At 42.6% G+C, this 22,544-nt stretch overlaps 1 protein-coding gene across 1 annotated transcript; it reads left to right on the top strand.

The window, feature by feature from the left end:
* LOC109821286 (protein IRX15-LIKE-like) lies at positions 6,216–19,446 on the top strand. The gene is given in 5 exon segments (XM_020387472.1): positions 6,216–6,291; positions 18,299–18,603; positions 18,606–18,899; positions 18,901–19,009; positions 19,012–19,446. Coding segments are annotated over 5 exon segments (987 nt in total). The 3' UTR covers positions 19,215–19,446.

A 22,544-nucleotide genomic window follows, 5' to 3' on the forward strand; every position in this document is an offset into this window, starting at 1 on the left:
AACTCTATCAAGTTTGGATATACTATAGATAATCCAACTCTGCTTTAAAAATTAGAGAACCTTCCCCCCACCCCCTCCTGCCCAACCCCCCAAGAAAAAACCTATGAGGGTCTCACAAAACCCCCTAATTTTTCAAACTTTTCTTACCAAACACCCCTGACGTTATTTCAAAATGTAAAATAACTGAAATACCCTTTTAAAAAATCAACCTATTCAGTTATAAAGAAAGCCCCATCGGTAAAAAGGATCTTTATTAATTTAAAATATTTTTTCTCCTCTTTCTACTCTCTTTCTCTTATCCTAAAAACATCCAAAGTATTTTTTGAGTGAGGTATATTTTCTTCTTTTTTTTGAGTGAGGTGCTATATGACATGATAAATATAATAGTGTTAGCTTTTAGAGAGTGAGAAGAGTTCAATGGGGTTTCTTAGATTTTCAAACTTTAGGGGATTTCTCTACAATATGCTCAATCCTAAGGGGGGTTTTCTCAAATTAAAATAGTTTTTTTATTTTAGTTGGGGGGTAGAGAGTGAAGGGGGAAGGGGGGTTTCTCATACACACTTCGTATTTGAAGGGAGTCAAGTGAAAGTTCAAACGGTTAATTTAAATTTTCATAAGAGGGGGGCTACGTAATGTTTGAAAAACCAGGTTTTCGGTGAACAGTGTCATCAGTCCACTAAAGCCAAGATCAATCGACTGAAGAAAAGCCCTAGAATTATGAAAAAGTTTTTACGCGGTCAACTGATGAGCTCGTTTAGTCAACTGATAATCCTATCAGTCGACTGATGGAACTGTGAGCAGTATTTTGTGCATGTTATCGATCGACCGATGTCGGGTTTCCTGGACTGTTTTAGTTTCATGTTCTATTTTAGTTTGGTATTTGATATAATTACAAACATGATTTCTAGGGTTAATATAGGAGAGATTGTTGAGTCTTTTGAGTATTTTGAGAGAGAGATATTATGTGGGAGTTCAGATCTTTGGTTAGGGTTATATTTGAGAGTTTGTGTGAGTTGTAACCCATTGTGTTTCTCCTCCATATAGTGAAATCTCCTCATCCTCTCTCCGTGGACGTAGATAATTGCTGAACCACGTAAATATCTATGTTTATGTTGGATTTTGACCTTTATTTAGGAATTACACTCGTGTTTGGTTCTTCTCTCAACACTCGTCGACTCGTTTGGTTTGCGAGCACGTTTCCGTAAGGCGCGCAGCAATTGGTATCAGAGCTTAGATTTCAGATTTAGGATTTTGCATTGGGTGGATAAAGATTCACTATTGGAAGCTTGGATATTGGAGATATAGGCTTCAGTGGAGATAGCATTGTGCAGTTGCCGTTGGAGATCTCATTTTCCTCGTGTGGTTAGGAGATTGTGTTGGAATCCTATCTAAGGGCTCAGTTGGGTAATTTCTTAATTCTATCAAACTTCGAGTCTTCTTTACAATTAGAGTCAGTTTGCAATGGGAGAAGAACTTGGTGAAAGTAGCAAGACAATGACGAGTACAGTTCAAGTTGCACTTCAGAATATAAAGATTAGTGTTGTGAAGTATGATAGCAAAATCAATTTTAGTTTGTAGATGAGTGACATACAGGATGCTCTGAATGCTCAAAATTTGGAAGATACCATCATGGTCCATGAGAGGCCACTGAAATATGATGAGGCGATATGGGACAAGATGAATCGAAACGCTTGTGGGGTGATTAGGTCTTGTTTGGAATAAGAGCTGAAATATGATGTGATTGGCGTGACATCTGCGATGAAGATGTGGGAGATTATAAACAACAAATATCTTATGAAGAGTGTTGAGAATCATTTGCACTTGCTGCGAAGATTGTTTAGATTCTAGATGTCCAAGGGTAACTCACTTGCAGCTCTTGTGAATAACTACATAAAATTGTTGTCAGATTTAGCGAACGTGGATGAGAAGATATCAGATGAGTACAAACAATTATTTTGTTAGGCTCCTTACCTGATGAGGAGTATGATACCTTCGTGCTCACTTTGTTGAACATTAAATCTTCCATCACCTATAGTGAAGTGACTAATGTGTTAATGAATTACGATCTGAGGAGGAAAGACAAAGAGACTTCCAAAGCTAGCACTTTAGGAGAGGCCTTGTCGATGAGAGGAAGGAGTCCCTATCCGAGAGGTGGTAATCGAAGCAGGTCAAAGTCAAGGGGCCACTACCAATTAGCGAAGAACCAATGCGCTTTCTACAAAGAACAATGACATTGGAAGAGAGATTGCCTGAAGCTCGGAGAGAAGTAGAATAGCAAGAAGAAGGGCCCAAAGGCCAATGAGTTGAATGTTGCTAAGAGTGGTAATGATTTTGACGATTCATGCTTTTCTCTATTGATTACTCCAGAGGTTAACCATGCGGATACATTGGATTGGATGTTGGATTTTGGTGCTACTTATCATGTGACTCCCTCGCGAGATTAGTTTGCATCTTTCGAGAAGTTCGATGGGGGCGTAGTAGTCATGGGAAATGATCAATCCTATGACATTTGTGGGATATGTACCATCAGGATTTGGATGCACGACGGAGTTGTTTGAGAGATGAATGAAATGAGATTTGTTTCTCAGTTGAAGAAGAATCTTCTTTTCGTTGGAGCTTTGGAGGCAAAGGGATTCAATGTGACTTTTAAGAACGTTGTAGAAAAGTTACTAAAGGATCTTTGGTAGTGATAAAGAGAGTCTGCAGTAGGAATCTTTATTATCTGAAAGAGAGCATCGAGATTGTCTTGGTAGCTTTAGCTGTTTTAGAGGCGGACGCGAGAAGACTTTGACACTACAGATTGAGGCACACAGGTGAAAAGTCACTACAGGCTTTGTGCAAGCAGGAGATATTGAAGGGAGCCAAGAGTAGAAAAATTGAATTCTATGAGCATTGTGTTCTTGGCAAGAAGACTAAGGTGAAGTTTGGGATAGTCGTACATAGGACGACAAGCATCTTAGACTACGTGCACACAGATGTTTGGAGTCCCACCAAGACGATATCACTTGGTGTTGGATATTAGTTCATCACGTTTATGGATGACTATTCTAAGCATTGTTGGGTGTACACCATAAAGTATAAGAATGAAGTCCTAAAATTATTTGTAGAGTGAAAGAGGAGATTAGAACTACAGACTGGGAGAAAGATCAAGACATTGAGATCTGACAATGGCGGCGAATACACTTCAGACCCCTTTCAGTAGCTATTTCAAGACGAGGACATAGAGAGACACTTCATAATTAGTCATACACCACAACAGAATGGGGTGATAGAGAGATTGAATCGGTCTTTACTGAAGAAGGTCCAATGTTTGTTATCACAGAGTGGCTTGGAGAAGATCTTTTAGGCTGAGCTACTTTCATATGCGAGTCAACTCATTAATAGGCTGCATTTATCTGCGATTGAGGGGAAAACACCTATGGAGATGTGGTCAGGAGAGCTAACACGTGATTATGATCAGCTCAAGGTATTTGGGTACCCTATATTTTATCATGTGAAGGTTGATAAATTGGAACCTCGAGCTAGAAATGTCATATTTGTTGGATTCAAGTGTGGTGTAAAAGGATACAAGCTTTGGGATCTAGTTGACAAGAAGATTGTGCTAAGTAGAGACGTCACTTTCGATGAGGCTTCGATCTTGAAGCTTCTCAGCTCTCATTAGGTGGAGAGCACCCCGATATTAGAGACATCATAGATGGTAGAGATTAATGCAGATCCACATAGTTCAGATGAGACCGTATCCATTAGAGTGCTGACTGAAGTGGTGCCAGGTGAGCATAATGATAATTTGTAGGATACGAGTACAGTTGAACAGGATCAGGGACCGATGACTCAGGTTCAGGATTCTATTGTAATTCGGAGGCCGAGGAGAGACATATGGTTGCTAGCTAGGTATACAGACACAGTCACTACGTATGCACTTTTGATGGAGAGTGTCGATGAGATGGTTCCTACTATATTTAGAGATGCTGAGCAGAGTTCAGAAGCTGATTTGTGACAGGAGGCAATCCAGGAGGAGATGGAGTCTCTTCACAAGAACGACACATGGGAGCTTGTAAAGCTTCCAAAGGGGCGGAAGGCTATTGGTTGCAAGTGGGTGTATACGAAGAATGAGGGCATTAAGGGAACTTCCGTGAGGTTCAAAGCTAGGTTGGTAGCGAAGGGATATGCACAAGAAGAAGGCATTGATTAGGTCTTTTCTCCGGTGGTGAAGCACTCATCGATTTGGATTCTTCTAGCTTTGGTGGCACAGTATGGTTTGGAATTAGATCAGTTAGATGTTAAAACAACATTTCTTCATGGTGATCTTGATGAGGAAATCTATATGACTCAGCCATTAGAGTTTCAAGCTGCAGAAAAGGAGAAATTGGTTTGTAGGTTAAAGAAATCGTTATACGGGTTGAAGCAATCTCCACGATAGTGGTATAGGTGATTCGATGGGTTTATGCTCGGTCATTCGTACATTTGGAGCCAGTTTGATCCTTACGTCTATTATCGCAAGTTGAATAAAGGTGCATACATTTACTTGTTGTTTTATGTCGATAACATGTTAGTTGCTTCTATTTCCAGATCCACTATAGATAATGTTATGGTCGGTCACCATACTAAAATAGAAATATCTGGAGAATGTCTACATAAGCCCAAGAGAGTTATGGTCCAAATCAACTTAGAGGCTCAAAAGCCCAGTCAGAGCCAAGTCCCTCGACCAAACGAGCAGACAAGCCATATTTCGATCAACAAGTCATCATGACTGACTCGAAGTGTGAGATCAGTCGCCCCCTCGCAATTAAGACAACTCCTCGAGCAGACGACTCAACTATACACTCGACCGGAAGCTCACACGACTATCGGATCGCCAAATCATAATGATGGCTTGTAGATCAACCTGCCTCGGCCAAAGGAATAAGAGCCGACCAAGATCATTTCAGATGTCAATCAACACAACAGTACTGATTAGTCCCGTTAAGATCTCTATTCTGAAAACCCTCGTGCCCCATCCGCTTATTCGGTTTACAAGTCATTTCCCAGAAGATTGCCATGATACTTCTCTATGCACGAATTACTTCTCCTCCAATCGCCAGCCACCACCTGGAGAGAGAAGGACGGCCACGTAGCCGACCTATCCTACACCCTGCCTCTTTTGACAAACCCAGGGTACTGAGAGGACAATCCTCTCCTGTATTCGAATGACTCCCTTTCAATCGTCAGCCGACATCTGGAAGGAGAAGGATAACTCAGTAGTCTATCTGCCTACCCTGCAACCGCCCTCCTGTGCAAGAGAAAAAGCTAAAAGTCTCAGAGGCTATGGACTATATAAAGGAGGTAGGAAGGGTAAGTAGTGGAGGGGGCTCTCTGATTCTTCTTACACTTGAGCTTTACTCCCCTTTGGGATCTTCTTCTTTTTCTATGAGCATTGTGTTCTTGGCAAGAAGACTAAGGTGAAGTTTGGGATAGTCGTACATAGGACGACAAGCATCTTAGACTACGTGCACACAGATGTTTGGAGTCCCACCAAGACGATATCACTTGGTGTTGGATATTAGTTCATCACGTTTATGGATGACTATTCTAAGCATTGTTGGGTGTACACCATAAAGTATAAGAATGAAGTCCTAAAATTATTTGTAGAGTGAAAGAGGAGATTAGAACTACAGACTGGGAGAAAGATCAAGACATTGAGATCTGACAATGGCGGCGAATACACTTCAGACCCCTTTCAGTAGCTATTTCAAGACGAGGACATAGAGAGACACTTCATAATTAGTCATACACCACAACAGAATGGGGTGATAGAGAGATTGAATCGGTCTTTACTGAAGAAGGTCCAATGTTTGTTATCACAGAGTGGCTTGGAGAAGATCTTTTAGGCTGAGCTACTTTCATATGCGAGTCAACTCATTAATAGGCTGCATTTATCTGCGATTGAGGGGAAAACACCTATGGAGATGTGGTCAGGAGAGCTAACACGTGATTATGATCAGCTCAAGGTATTTGGGTACCCTATATTTTATCATGTGAAGGTTGATAAATTGGAACCTCGAGCTAGAAATGTCATATTTGTTGGATTCAAGTGTGGTGTAAAAGGATACAAGCTTTGGGATCTAGTTGACAAGAAGATTGTGCTAAGTAGAGACGTCACTTTCGATGAGGCTTCGATCTTGAAGCTTCTCAGCTCTCATTAGGTGGAGAGCACCCCGATATTAGAGACATCATAGATGGTAGAGATTAATGCAGATCCACATAGTTCAGATGAGACCGTATCCATTAGAGTGCTGACTGAAGTGGTGCCAGGTGAGCATAATGATAATTTGTAGGATACGAGTACAGTTGAACAGGATCAGGGACCGATGACTCAGGTTCAGGATTCTATTGTAATTCGGAGGCCGAGGAGAGACATATGGTTGCTAGCTAGGTATACAGACACAGTCACTACGTATGCACTTTTGATGGAGAGTGTCGATGAGATGGTTCCTACTATATTTAGAGATGCTGAGCAGAGTTCAGAAGCTGATTTGTGACAGGAGGCAATCCAGGAGGAGATGGAGTCTCTTCACAAGAACGACACATGGGAGCTTGTAAAGCTTCCAAAGGGGCGGAAGGCTATTGGTTGCAAGTGGGTGTATACGAAGAATGAGGGCATTAAGGGAACTTCCGTGAGGTTCAAAGCTAGGTTGGTAGCGAAGGGATATGCACAAGAAGAAGGCATTGATTAGGTCTTTTCTCCGGTGGTGAAGCACTCATCGATTTGGATTCTTCTAGCTTTGGTGGCACAGTATGGTTTGGAATTAGATCAGTTAGATGTTAAAACAACATTTCTTCATGGTGATCTTGATGAGGAAATCTATATGACTCAGCCATTAGAGTTTCAAGCTGCAGAAAAGGAGAAATTGGTTTGTAGGTTAAAGAAATCGTTATACGGGTTGAAGCAATCTCCACGATAGTGGTATAGGTGATTCGATGGGTTTATGCTCGGTCATTCGTACATTTGGAGCCAGTTTGATCCTTACGTCTATTATCGCAAGTTGAATAAAGGTGCATACATTTACTTGTTGTTTTATGTCGATAACATGTTAGTTGCTTCTATTTCCAGATCCACTATAGATAATGTTATGGTCGGTCACCATACTAAAATAGAAATATCTGGAGAATGTCTACATAAGCCCAAGAGAGTTATGGTCCAAATCAACTTAGAGGCTCAAAAGCCCAGTCAGAGCCAAGTCCCTCGACCAAACGAGCAGACAAGCCATATTTCGATCAACAAGTCATCATGACTGACTCGAAGTGTGAGATCAGTCGCCCCCTCGCAATTAAGACAACTCCTCGAGCAGACGACTCAACTATACACTCGACCGGAAGCTCACACGACTATCGGATCGCCAAATCATAATGATGGCTTGTAGATCAACCTGCCTCGGCCAAAGGAATAAGAGCCGACCAAGATCATTTCAGATGTCAATCAACACAACAGTACTGATTAGTCCCGTTAAGATCTCTATTCTGAAAACCCTCGTGCCCCATCCGCTTATTCGGTTTACAAGTCATTTCCCAGAAGATTGCCATGATACTTCTCTATGCACGAATTACTTCTCCTCCAATCGCCAGCCACCACCTGGAGAGAGAAGGACGGCCACGTAGCCGACCTATCCTACACCCTGCCTCTTTTGACAAACCCAGGGTACTGAGAGGACAATCCTCTCCTGTATTCGAATGACTCCCTTTCAATCGTCAGCCGACATCTGGAAGGAGAAGGATAACTCAGTAGTCTATCTGCCTACCCTGCAACCGCCCTCCTGTGCAAGAGAAAAAGCTAAAAGTCTCAGAGGCTATGGACTATATAAAGGAGGTAGGAAGGGTAAGTAGTGGAGGGGGCTCTCTGATTCTTCTTACACTTGAGCTTTACTCCCCTTTGGGATCTTCTTCTTTTTACATCAAAAGCATTTTTATCACTCTCGAGGAAAAACCCCCTGTAATGACCTTAATGGCCCAAGGGCCCCTCAAAAAACCCTCCCCAAGTTCATCAACTAACTTGACCTTCGAAGGTACCACGGGGGAAACTAGCCACGTATTCCTGTAATTCTTGCATGTACAAGCTATCACTCCACCCCGCACGCTCAGGATCAGGCATAAAGTCGGAGGAGTCGGCCCGAACATTCATCCTCTCCTTCTTCCCTACTGTCCCCAGGATCAAAACTGCATCCGACAGCGGGAAACCCCCATCGACTGTTTGTTCATGAGCATCAATAGTTTGGAACCCACTGTAGGGCCTACTTTCTTCTCTGAGAATAAATGCCCAATTCTAAGTCAGGGCCTAATATTGTTCCTTCTTGAAGAGCACTGAAATTGCATCATTCAAGCTAAACAAAGCCTGGAATTGCATCATTCAAGCTAAGGAGGATTAGCCTATGGCAATGAGGAGCCAATGTGGGTGTAGCCCTTGAGGGCTCCAACAGCTTTCTAGGGGGTATTTGCTAAGTGGAACCCCGAAAGCCCTCCTAAGAAAAGACACACCACCATGGTGCTTGTCTGGCTTAAAAATAAACACAGGCTTCTAATCACCGCCACAGATGAACCCCCCACCCCTCCTGAACAACCAAGAGGCCTGGGGTTGGATCGCAAACAGGCTCCCAAGGGTCATGATCAGATCCAATATCATTCAAGCCCCCGTCGGCAATGGCTCACCCGAGCAAGGAGCAACGATCAAGTCTGTGGCAGGCTCCTCGGACCACCACCACCTTTAAAGGAGAGTCCTTCCTCACCAAGAGAGGGGTTGTGGAAAAAACTCAAGGGCTCGCCATCTGGTCTTCTCAGGAAGATTAACAGCTCCGGTCCCCAGCCGCTGTTCGAACCACCTAAAGACAAAGTAAGAGTTGGTGGTCGAAACATGTGACTCGCATCCCCCTAACAAAAGAAGGCTCACCATTTATAGGATGGTCCGGCCGTCGCTATCCCTGGAAACCCCCAGGGGAAGTCATGATCCCATCAAATTCTAGGGAACAAAGCTTCGGCGTATGGGGATCTCGCCAACAAGAAGCCCACATCACAAAAGTTGCCTGGGCCACCTCCGTCGAGCAACATCTTCCAAAAGCTCAAACAACAGAATATCGAGCCTAACAAAGCAACCAACGGCGGACAAGCAAGATCTATTGAAAATCACCATGTCCACCGTCGACCTGCAAGGATCTCAGCAAAGCCTCCAAACAGGTCCTTGACTGATGAAATGGAAAATATGCCATCAACTTAACAACGTCTAAAAATCCAAACAGCTCACCATCAAGAGAAAGAGCAACCCCCGATTCTGGACGTTCCTCAATTTGGCAACAAAGGTAGCCAATGAAGCAACAACTCGCTCTCATCAAGGCAGGAAGGTTCACAGATAAAAAGAAACAGCCAAGAAAGCTCCATCTCGGTGACTTTGCCCCCAGTCAAAAGTCGTCTCCAAGATGCACACGGAGAAGAAACATGAAGTCGGCATCATTCGATGGAATAATGTGAATGAGTTGTACTCTATCATGTATAAATTCCAATAATCAATGGAAATCAAAAGAAAGATATCAAAGACCTAGTCAGCTGGGCACTCGGCTAAGTCGATGAAAGTCCTTGGTACCTCCTTAGGGAAAAACCAAGGCACAATCCTTTATGTTGTTTCCTACAGGCAACTCCCGGCTCTAGGAAAAAATGCAAGCCCTTGGATCTTCTTAAAGGTAAGCCCAAGGCACAACATATGGTTTGATTCCGTCTTCTCCCATCGGCCATAACGGTATAAAGTCCTCGGCCCCTAATCTAGGTAAACCTGAGGCACAACGACTCCTCAGTCGGTCACAAGACCCCAGTGCCGCCTCAGGACAGGCCCAAGGTGCCATGACTCCTCAGTCAGTTATAAGGCCCTGGGGCCGCATCAGGATAGGCCCAAGACAAAACGACTTCTCAGTCGAGAAAAAGGCATTGGCTCTACCTAAAGAATAAGTCCAAGGCAAAATGACTTCTCAGTCGGAACAAAGCCATTGGTCTCTAATCTGGGTAAAACCAAGGCAAAACGACTTCTCAATCAAGAAAAAGCCCTTGGCTCTTCCTAAAGAATAAGTCCAAGGCAAAACGACTTCTTAGTCAGAACAAAGCTCTTGGTACCTAATCTGGGTAAAACCAAGGTAAAACGACTTCTCAGTCGGCATCAAGACCTAGTCACTTAGGCACAACGACTTCTCAGTCGGAACAAAGCACTTGGCTCTTCTTAAAGGTAAGACCAAGACACAACACATGGTTCAGTTCCTTATGCTCTCAGTCGAAACAAAGCCATTGGTACCTAATCTGGGTAAAACCAAGGAAAAACAACTTCTCAGTCGGTACATAGACCTAGTTACCTAGCCACGATGACGTCTCAGTTAGGAAAAAGCCTTTGGCTTTTCCTATAGAATAAGTCCAAGGCAAAATGACTTCTCAGTCGGAACAAAGCCCTTGGTCCCTAATCAGGATAAAACCAAGGCAAAATGATTTCTCAGTCGGAACAAAGACCTTGGTCCTTAATCTGGGTAAAACCAAGGTAAAATAACTTCTCAGTCGGGAAAAAACCCTTGGCTCTTCCTAAAGAATAAGTTTACGGCAAAACGACTTCTCAGTCGGAATAAAGCCCTTGGTCCCTAATCAGGGTAAAACCAAGGCAAAATGACTTCTCAGTTGGGAAAAAGCCCTTAGCTCTTCCTAAAGAATAAGTCCAAGGCAAAACGACTTCTTAGTCGGAACAAAGCCCTTGGTCCCTAATATGGGTAAAACTAAGGTAAAATGACTTCTAAGTCAAGAAAAAGCCATTGGCTCTTCCTAAAGAATAAGTCCAAGGCAAAACGACTTCCTAGTCAGAACAAAGCCCTTGGTCCCTAATCTGGGTAAAACCAAGGCAAAATGACTTGTCAGTCAGAACAAAGGCCTTAGTCCCTAATCTGGGTAAAACCAAGGCAAAACGACGTCTCAGTCGGGAAAAAATCCTTGGCTCTTCCTAAAGAATAAGTCCAAGGCAAAACGACTTCTCAATCAGAACAAGGCACTTGGCTCCCCATCAGGGGTAACCTAAAGTACAAAGGCTCCACAATTCAGCAATCAAGTCTATGGTCCCCATGTAGGCTGTCTAAAAATCACAATAGATAGTTGATCCCCCATCAAACACCAATGATGGAAGTTACAATCTGACAACTTCCAGAAGGCTACAATTTAAGGACTTTCACGTAGAAGGTTACAATCTGACGACCTTCACAACTACTAATGAAAGCCCCAATTCAACAGCCTTCACAATCAACATCGGGAGTTACAATCTGACGACTCTCGTAACAATCTGACGACTCTCGTATTTTCAAGGAGCCAAGACGAAGATTACAAGAGGACGATCTGTGCAAAGCTCTAGCAAAAGAGACTACAAATTGACGGTCTCTTCATATTAGAACGCAGATATCTCTCAAACCGTAAGGAATTTGGCGAAACGGATGAAGCGAACCAAAGCCTTCGGCTAGGTTCGGATGGCCCCATCTCGTTGAGATAGCCGATTTTCATATATAATTCGTCCAATTCTGACTTGCGGTTTGAAAGTTATGACCTGTTCTTCGTAGCAAGTTATGTTCTGAAGTCCGTCTGCAAGACTGGACTTCGTCAGAACATTGGACTTAGCCTGAAGCTCGCCAAGCCCGCCTAAGGTTCGCCTCTACATTACAAAGTCAAAACGCACAGGTCGAACCAGCGTTATAACCTCAAAACGCAGAGGTTATCCTCGTGATATAACATCAAAATGCAACGCAGAGTTCATCTCTAAAACAGCACCAACTGTGCGTTTTCAGCCTTTAAAGAGGCCCAACTCTGTGTTTTCAGCCTAAAATACAGAGTTCATCTCTAAAACAGCACCAACTGTGCGTTTTCAGCCTTTAAACAGGCCCAACTCTGCGTTTTCAGCCTAAAACGCAGAGTTTATCTCTAAAACAGCACCAACTGTGCGTTTTCAGCCTTTAAACAGGCCCAACTCTGCGTTTTTAGCCTAAAACGCAGAGTTCATCTCTAAAACAGCACGACCTGTGCGTTTCAGCGTTTTTCAGCCTGAAACAGGCCAACTGTGCGTTTACAAGCTCAACTGTGCGTTTTCAGCCTGAAACAGACCAACTGTGCGTTTTCAGGCCAACTGTACGTTTTCAGGTCAACTGTGCGTTTTCAGGCCAACTGTGCGCTTTCAGGCCCAACTCTGCGTTTCAGGTCCAGAAACGCACAGTTCGGGCCCAGAACGCTGTTTTCAGCGTTTGACTCGTTCAAGCACGATTTGAACGGTTCCAGAACCGTTTTCTCCCCAAGATTTTAGGGGATCACTACCCTATCATGGAGAGATTTATGGGGGGGAGTTACACCCCATTAAACCTTCATTAAAGAGAGATTTAAGGGGGCGGTTATACCCCTAAATCCCCTATAAATAGTGGGAAACTCAACTGAGTTCGGGGCTTTTTTTTGGCTGACTTTTTGGGGATCCTTGATCGGGCATCTTTGAGCTTTCTGCAGCAACAGAGAGCTTTGGAGATCAGCGACTTGAAGGAGCTCTTGAATCATTTTGGAAGGCTTTTATTGAAGCCTTTGAAATTATTCGGCCTTGGCTTATTAACCGACTTTCGGTTAAATCAACTCTTCCATAGAGTTTCAAACTCGTTCAGAGTTATCAACTCATTCAGAGTTATCAACTCGATCAGAGTTCAAAACTTGCTCTGCAAGTTCTTCTAAAACTCGTTCCGAGTTATCAACTCGTTAAGAGTTATTTTCAAAACTTGCTCTGCAAGTTCTTCTAAAACTCGTTCAGAGTTATCAACTCGTTAAGAGTTATTTTCAAAACTCGCCACGCAAGTTCTCCACGGCGTCGAATCGTGAGGAGAAAATCACGTTCCAGTGAATCAAGACGTTCGGATCATCAACGAGAAGCAAACTCGACGCGAGCATTCGAGGGAGGCATCTCATCGCCACCGTGAAGAACCCAGAATTAAATAAAGGGGAGAATTAAATTCATTCTCCTCTCTTTTGTAATCGGAATCCAAATTGTAATCGATTTTGAGAGAATACAAGTCAACATTTCTTTCATTGTCTTTTTACTTCAAATTTCCAACAAACACCCCACCTAGATAAACCGAAGACAAGCCCAGAGTCGACTCTTTGAGTTATCTTCCAACCAAACAAGAAAAATAAAGACGTCGCCACTAATCCCGCGTAGGGTATCGAACCTGCAAGGATCAACACTCTTCTCAAAAAGAAAAATAGAGCCACAATGTGGATTAGTTATTCTATCAAACATGTGCAGTTCTCAAAAGCAGAAGATATAAGAAATTGCTTCTTATTCAGAAAAGAGTTTTTGTACATTCTTTACCAAAAGGCCTGACCAGGCTTACAAAAAAAAAGAGGAGAAGAAATTTTTCTAAGGCTCAGCGCCGTTGTCCCCAGGGTCCTTCCTCATCTTCTTCTAAGGCCTCCTGGGAGAACTCGGTCCTTCCAAGTCAGCCCCTCTTTTATAGACCTCCATTGGTGGAGGAAGGGCCATCGCTTCGGGATCAGAGGAGGATGAGGAGGACCACCCCATCTCAGGAGACTCCTCTCTGTCCAAAGTTTTAGTCTCTTAAAGACCGAGGCGACACCGGAGCTTCTCAAGATCTCCAGCCGTGAGATCGTTAAGGGCCCTTGGCTCCAACACATTATCCTGTACCTCGGGCCAACCCAAACAGGATAGTATGTTGTCGGTGCTGAACACCCAGATGAAGAAAATCTTCAATTCCTCGTCTAGCTTAGGGAGATTGGAGTCTAAGCAGAAATCACCCCGATAGCGAAAAAATAGTGTGGATCGCCCTCAGCAGACCCCACACTAACCACGTGCCCAAGCAGATTGAGGCAGGGCACCACGTCTACCTCGGAGCAGACATCTATAAACACCATCAAAATATAGATGGCATGGGGATGGAACTGGCAGGGGGAAACCCCCAGAGCCGTAAAGACTTCCCTTACAAAGGGATGTGATGGTAGGCGCAGCCCACACTACAGATGCGCCCAATAAAGAGGCACCCGGTCCTCACCATGCATGTGCACTAGAGTCAAGCTTTCTGGCACCCCTATGGTCATGGTCACACGAGAAATGTCATACTGGTCATGCAACCAGTTGGCTTCGTCCAGAGTCATCCTCGACCTGGAGAGAGACAAGACCCTGGGTTTCTTCCCGCGGTCATTCTGTGGAAGAGCCATGATAAAATCTCTTAAGAAGTCAAGGGATTGACGAAGAGAAATATTCTTGGTAAAGAGTGCTCTCGTAAAATGGTAGCGGAAACTATTTATAAGCTTCTAAAGAAGCATGCAGAGCCCAAAAATCACACCCTTAGAGCAACCAAGGAAGATTTACTTTGAGAATTGGAATGGACTGCTCGAAACATCAACCGTCGCTCATAATTCACGCCAATTAATTGGCAAAAGAAGCGCTATTTATTCTGCCCACGACGCTTCGTCTTCTCTAAAAATTTAGTTTCCAAAACCGACAACATCAGTCTACAAAAGATTAGCGGTTAAGCGCATCCCATGCCACATTTCTAAGCCACGATCAACAGGCTAGAAAATTTTAAATATAGTGAGAAAACTCATTTCTATTTTCACTCGGACCTGACCAAAGTCAGCTCCGACTGAAAGGGGCCAACTGTTATGGTCGGTCACTATAATAAAATAGAAATATCGGGAGAATGTCTGCATAATCCCAAGAGAGCTATGGTCCAAATCAACTTAGAGGCTTAAAAGCCTAGTCAGAGCCAAGTCCCTCGACCAGACCAGCAGACAAGCCATATTTCGATCAACAGATCATCATGACCGACTCAAAGTGTGGATCAGTCGCCCCCTCACAATTAAGACGACTCCTCAAGCAGACGACTCGACTATACACCCGACCCGAAGCTCACACGACTATCGGGTCGCCAAATCATAACGATGGCTTGCAGATCAACCCACCTCGGCCAAAGGGATAAGAACTGACCAAGATCATTTCAGATGTCAATCAACACAACAGTACTGATTAGCCCCATCAAGATCTCTATTCTGACAACCCTCGTGCCCCGCCGCTTATTCGGCTTACAAGTCATTTCCCAGAAGATTGACATGATGGTTCTATGTACACGAATGACTTCTCCTCCAATCACCAGCCACCATCTAGAGAGAGAAGGACGGTCACGCAACCGACCTATCCTACACCCTTCCTCTTCTGACAAACCCAGGTACTGAGAGGACAATCCTCTCCTGTATTCAAATGACCTCCCTTCCAATCGTCAGTCGACATCTGGAAGGAGAAGGATAACTCAGCAGTCTATCTGCCCACCCTGCAACTGCCCTCCTATGCAAGAGAAAAAACCAAAAGTCTCAGAGGCTATGGACTATATAAAGGAGGTAGGAAGGGTAAGTAGTGGAGGGGGCTCTCTGTTTCTTCTTACACTTGAGCTTTACTCCCCTTTGGGATCTTCTTCTTTTTACATCAAGAGCATTTTTATAACTCTCGAGGAAAAACCCCCTGTAAGGACCTCAATGGCCCAGGGGCCTCTTAAAAAACTCTCCCCAAGTTCATCAACTAACTTGACCGTTGGAGGTACCACGGGGGAAACTAGCCCCGTATTCCTGCGATTCTTGCATGTGCAGGCTATCAGTCCACCCCGCGCGCTCAGGATCGGTCATAAAGTCGGAGGAGGAGTCGGGCCCAACATTCATCCTCTCCTTCTTCCCTATCGTCACCAGGATCAAAACTGCATCCGACAGCGGGAAACCCCCATCGACTATTTGTTCACGAGCATCAACAGATAAGTTGAAGGTACAGCTTTCGAAAGAGTTCAATATAAAGGATTTGGGTGAAGTGAAGCATATTTTGGGGATGGAGATTGACAGAGATAGAGATAGGGATAAAATTTATTTAACACAGGTAGCTTATTTGAAGAAGGTGCTACAACAGTTCAATGTGAGCATGGAGAGGAAGCTAGTCAGTGTACCATTGGGAGCCCATTTGAAGCTTTTAGCTGACCTTTCACCGAAGATAGTTAAAGGTAGAGAGTTGATATCGAAGACTCCATATGCGAGCGCAGTGGAAAGTTTTATGTACGTCATGGTTTGTACGAGGCTGGATTTGTCACAGGTAGTAAGCATGGTTTCGAGATACATGCACGACCCTAGTCCGGGTCATTGGGATGTCATGAGATGGATTTTAAGGTACATTCAAGGTAAACTCAACGTTGGTTTGGTTTTTAAGCGGGACACTAGCAGTGGGTAGCTATGTATAAGATACATAGATTTGGACTACGCTGGAGATTTGGATAAACGTCGATCGACGATAGGGTATGTGTTTACTTTGACTCGAGCGTCGGTGTGTTGGAGATGCACCTTGCAGTCTATGGTATTTATCGATGATGGAGGCAGAGTATACGGGGATTACGGAGGCTGTTAAGGAAACAATTTGGCTTCAAGGACTTTTGGAGGATCTTGGTGTTTCACAACGATCCGTCACTATTTATTGTGATAGCATGAGTGCTATTTATTTGGTGAAGAATCAGATCTATCATGCGAGGACGAAGCGTATCGACGTCCGTTATCACTTTGTTCGATATGTTCTTGAAAATGGGGATGTGGAGCTCATGAAGGTCCACACAAATGATAATCCAGCGGATATGCTCACGAAGGTTGTCCCGAGCAACAAGTTCAATTATTGTAGAAGGTTGTTATAGTTTTGTGCTTGTTGAGGTCGTTCTCGACCATTTAGATGAACTACGGGTAGCTTGATCCCTTGGGAGAGGGGGTACGTAGGCAACCAAATTGGTGCAGTCGGATTTGGAGAGACGAGGCATTGGTGCTCATGTTCGTGTCGGCTCAGTTTTGAGAACACTTTGCCGAGGTGGAGAATTGTTTGAAAACCAGGTTTTCGGTGAACAGTGTCATCGGTCGATTAATGCCAAGATCAGTCGACCAAAGAAAAGCCCTGGAATTATGAAAAAGTTTCTGCGCAGTCGACTGATAGGCGATCAGTCGACTGATGGAATTGTGAGCAGTTTTTTGTGCATGTTATCGGTCGACCGATGTTTCACATCAGTCGACCGATGTCTCACATCAGTCGACCGATGTCGGGTTTCTAGGGCTGTTTTGGTTTCCTGTTCAGTTTTGGTTTGGTATTTGATATAAATACAAACATGATTTCTAAGGTTAATATATTAGAGATTGTTGAGTCTTTTGAGCACTTTGAGAGGGAGATATTGTGTAGGAGTTGAGATCTTTGGTTAGGGTTTATATTTGAGAGTTTGTGTGAGTTATAACCCGTTGTATTTCTCCTCCATATAGTAAAATCTCCTCATCTTCTCTCCGTGGACGTAGGCAATTGTCGAACCACGTAAATCTCTGTGCTTGTGTTAGATTTTGGCCTTTATCTGGGAATTGCACTCGTGTTTGGTTCTTCTCTTATCGCTCGTCGACTCGTTTGGTTTGCGAGCACACTTTCGTACGGCGCACAACACGTAGAATATATGCCCAAACATGAAGGGGGCTTTTCCTGAGTAAAATAGTTGAGGAGGGTTTTCTAAAATTGACCCATAATTTTATGCAAAGAATACATGAATTTTTTTTCTTTAATTTCTATATTTAAATATAAGATTACACAAAATGTTAGATTATTAGAATTTTTTAATTATGGATAGTTTTAATTTGATAAGGGTTCTTAGATAAACACATGATTTTGTGTTCGTTCAGTCATATTTTTTGATAGTATAGATAGACACATGAGAACTTACCATATAACACACATATAAGCATTTTATATCTTTATGGTACGACCCGTATAAATTTCTGATGGATTTAAAAGCCACACCAATTTCTCCTTTTATCAATTCACATGCGATGGTTACCGCTTGGGCGCACATCAAGTCCGTCCAAGTGTGGTCAAGACCCCTCGCCACTGTCTTGAACATACAGTAAGCCAAGGAGTGGAGTAACGCAGCAACATTAGCTGCTGAAATTGACATCACCACCGGCGGAAAAGGAAGTCTACCTTCCCCCACCCCGCGCATGGGGGCCCCACCTCTAGTTACCGAGTCCCTTTTTCACTCAGCCCCCTCCTTCTCGTTTTCTCTCGTGAGATAAATACTCGAACCAAACACCGCCATATCGGACAGATCCAATCGATCCTGCTTCCGCGACATAACTTATTCCCTCATCCTCTCTTATCGACGCCACCCCGTCGTTCACGCGCAGCGATGAGAGGCCTCAGCAACGCCAAGCTCATCCTCCTCCAGCCGTCCCTCCACAGGTACCAGCAGTCCTCCGCGTCCTTCATCTCCAACCGCACCGCCTCTGCCTGTCGCCATCAATCTCCTTCTTCACCTTCGTTCCTCCCTCTTCACTCTCCTGACCACCGCAACCGCGACCGAAGCCATCAACATAATCAACCACACTCTCCTCCTCGCTGCGCCTCCCCCCCGGCTCCCACATCCACGACGCACCTCCTCCACTACGCCATCCCTCGGCCTCCGCGCGCCGGAGGCGGCGCATGGCGACGCCGACCTCCGCGCCATCCCATTGCCGTCATCCGGCCGCCGCTCCCCCTGCAACCTCGCCTCGTCTTCGGCCTCGGCTTCGAGACCCTCCTCTGGCGCTCCCTCAACCACGGCGGCCGCACCGTCTTCCTCGACGAGAGCGAGTACTACATCAAGCACTTCGAGGACCGCCACCGCGGCCTCGAGGCCTACGACGTCAGCTACTCCACAACGGTCAGCGAGCTCGGCAACCTCTGTCCTCGGCGAGGTCCCAGATTCAGCGGCGACTGCCGACCCGTCCAAACCTTCTGTTCTCGCGACTGCAAGCGCTGGGATCAACGACCTGGCCGAACCAGCTGCTACGACGTGGCGTGGGCACGTGATCCTGGTGACGGGCCGAGATGGGTACTCGCGCGGAGTCTCCGGGAGGATGGCGGCGATTTTCACGGCGGGGGTGATGGCCAGGTCCAAGGTTGCGGCGAAGGGAGAACGGATGTTATGGTGCACGATTTCGAGAGGAGGTGGAGAGGGTTTGCAGCGAGGAGAGTTCCTTTGCGGGGAGAATTTGGTGGCCACCGTGGGCAGCTGGGTCATTTTGTTATTCACGGCGGTGATGGAGGTGACGAGTTCTGTGTTAATCCGGAGTGTCGGGTTGCCGCCGGGCGATGGGGGTTTGTAGGGGGCGGGTAGGTGTAAATTTGGGCAAGGCATAGGCGGGGGAAAAAAGAGGAGGAAAACAAAAAAATACTGTATTTTCTTTCTTTCTTTTTTTTCTTTTTTTCTATTTTTTTTCTTTTTTTTTTTGTGGGGACAGCTAGTTTTGGTTTGGATAGATGAAAATGGCAGGATAATGGGAGTTTATGAATAGGGTGATGACGGTAATGAGAAGTGAAAGATTGAGCGTGGTGCTTTTTGAAACAAATATTGCTGGGCTTTTGCGAATGATTAGTTTCTTGCTTTAAAACTTTGTTTGTTTATTGCTTTTTTATGTCCCCGCTGGGGTGGACTTGGAAAATGTAGGCATAGGAAGACAGAAATTGCCCGCTAATTATAAGTTTTATTGAAATATTGATTATTATATTGCGGTTTTAGAGTAAGGAGGCATTTTAATTTCTGCAATGGATGATGTAATTACTAGAGACAGCCAGATCATCCAAATAAAGCACCCTAGCAATAAAACCGGGACAATTAAAACATTTATCCATCATACCATATACTCTGGAGACAAAAAAAGCACATAATTTTAGTTTTCTAAAAACAAAGAAGTAGAATATAAAGCTTTGTATGCCTAGACATTCACAAATGCCATGACTCGTGTAGTGGTATCGATTTTTGAGAATCCTTTAAATTCATAACCGATGGAAATCAAACCTAGGTTGCTATGGTAGTATGTCAAAGTCCCCAACCATTACATCAGAACTCTATAGTTGTGATAAGGAAGAATGTAATTTTTGACAATTCCAATTCATTCCACACATCTATCAGTCTTTTCAGTGAAAAAAACAACGCTTATCAATCTCCTCCTTATCCTCGCCCACTACACAATTTTCATGTAAGAGGTACTTATTTTAATGATAGCATTCAACATGATTTCTGACGACTCAATTATTATTACAATTAATAATATTTTTTTATAATTTTTTATTTTTTGTTTAAAATAAATCGTAATTATTAATTAAATTTAAACATAACAATAAACTCACTATAGCATCCAAACACACCGTTTAAAAATCGTCAATAGTTTCAGTTTGTAATATTATATATTTTAAATTTTCTTTATTTTCAACACACAATAAGAATCTCGTAAGAACTCCAATATCGATCTTGTCTAATTTGAGTGGTCCCCAGCTCTAATTCATTAGATGAACTGCATATTTTTTTTAACTTTGCCCTTTGTTTTTATCATTATTTGAGTTATTGGACTTTGAAACATGTACATATATATAATTCTTCTGTCAGTAATTTAGATTTGATCTACATTCTCTCTCATTTAGCAATCAGCCACATTTTTATGGATGCATATTTCATCCTTTGAAATCTTTTGGCGTATACTTTTGAAACCAGGGGACGTAGTTTGCTCAATAATGTTTGGCGCTTTCTTTCTTCTTCACTAATCTTGCTCTAATGCATGAACTAGCTTCTTAACAAATGAAAAAGAGACTACGTTGTGTTTTGGGCCTAAAACCCAGTGATCGAACCAGGCCCAACATAAACAAAAATGATCTTCTAATAATCTCCAATCTCAACCGTCCAATATCAAATTGTCCTCTTTATGATCAATGGATTAGATTTCACTAGCTCATCAAACCTGGACTAAAAAATTGATCCAATCACGATTCTCTGCATTTCCCTTAAGGGGTGTTAGTCAATTGAGACATTTACATGCAAAGTGGAATAATTGTTAAAGCGAAATAACTTTTTGTTAGTGGGATAGTTTAGTGGAATAAATAGGAATAATTTTGTAAAACGAGATTATTTGATAAAATAACATGGGATAAATTTTTATAATCATGAAGTATATATTTATGCATTTATGAGGATATAAATGCCACTTATGCATTTTTAAACTTACTATTATTGGTTAATAATTACTTACGAGAATATTATTTACTATTAAATAACTTTTGATTAGACTATAAGATACTGAATTATTATTATAACACATATTGTACCCTTTTTATTTTTTAATTGTTACCATAGTACATCAAGAAAAAAATATCCACATTTTCCTTCTCTCAATTTTATTGTTTAATAAATTATGGATTGGTACAATCTTTACTTTTAAATTAATTATATAAGTATAATATTTGATGAAAAGAAATTATCAGAAATGACTAAGATGAGTCGAGATCTGATCTGACGGCATAGTCTAATGATGGTGATGACCATAGTAGGAAAGAAGTAAAGAAAAAAGAAATATAAAAAATAATAAAATAAATAGGAGTTCTAGTTACTTATCACCTAGTTTCAAGCTAAAACTTGGGATAATTTGAAAAACTGGAACTATAATTTTTTTTATAGAAAAATAAAAATAGGGATATTTTTGTACAATTATCCTAGTTCAAGTTTTGCTAGAGTTCTAGTTGACTAACACTGTAAAATTTTTTAATTTTAGTTCTAGTTGACTAACACTATAAAATTTTATCTCATAAATTATCATATTTCTAGTTTTGAGTTCAACTTGATTAACCCCCTCTAGAGGGTTATTGGTTGAGACAAGGTGATCATAAACAACATCGCGACTATACCAAAAACGATTACAACAAATGCGACAAGGGTAACATATTTCATCCCCTACTGCTCCATTAGCAAATGCTCTCTCAAGAAAGTCATTGACATTATTAATGAACTCCACACTCACTCTTGGAGCGATATACATCCAATCTCTGTTTTCCGCCATTTATTATATGGTCTGGAGAAAGAAAAAATTGATTAACACTATTAATAACTACATATAAATATTGTGATTAATAAAATGTAAAAATCAATCCTCTTGTTGCCATTAATAGCAATATATTCAATCAACATTATTGTGATTAACCAAACTCATACATAGTCGACTCTAGGCCCTATAAATACAGATTCTCGTGTTTTTATCGTATTTGATGTAATTTTTAGACTTCTATGATTCTGTACTTGTACTTTTTGATGTCTGAGATATACCTAAGCTTGTTCTTACCATCTTGAGATATAATTCATGTTATTTATGTACTCGTATGCGATAATTTTTTGTTTAGGCACAAGCTAACTTGTTCCTTGTTGAGATATACCTAAGCTTGTTCTTAGCTCTCTGTCGTCAATCTAAGCTCCCTCGGGGTTTGAGATTTATCCCTCCTCCTCGCCTTCTTCACTCCATTTTAACATTGTATTCCGCATCATAGTTGGCTGTCCAGCTAAGTCCCTTCAAAGCTTGACTTCATCTCTTTATCGAGTTTTTGTACTCATTTCTCAAAGGTATACTCTTCGAGACAGGTTTTAGCTCTTGAAAAAGAGCTCGGTTCTTCTAAAAAGAGCACTCTT

The sequence above is a fragment of the Asparagus officinalis genome, chromosome 8 (assembly GCF_001876935.1).
Source record: "Asparagus officinalis chromosome 8, Aspof.V1, whole genome shotgun sequence".
In the NCBI taxonomy this organism is placed as follows: domain Eukaryota; kingdom Viridiplantae; phylum Streptophyta; class Magnoliopsida; order Asparagales; family Asparagaceae; genus Asparagus; species Asparagus officinalis.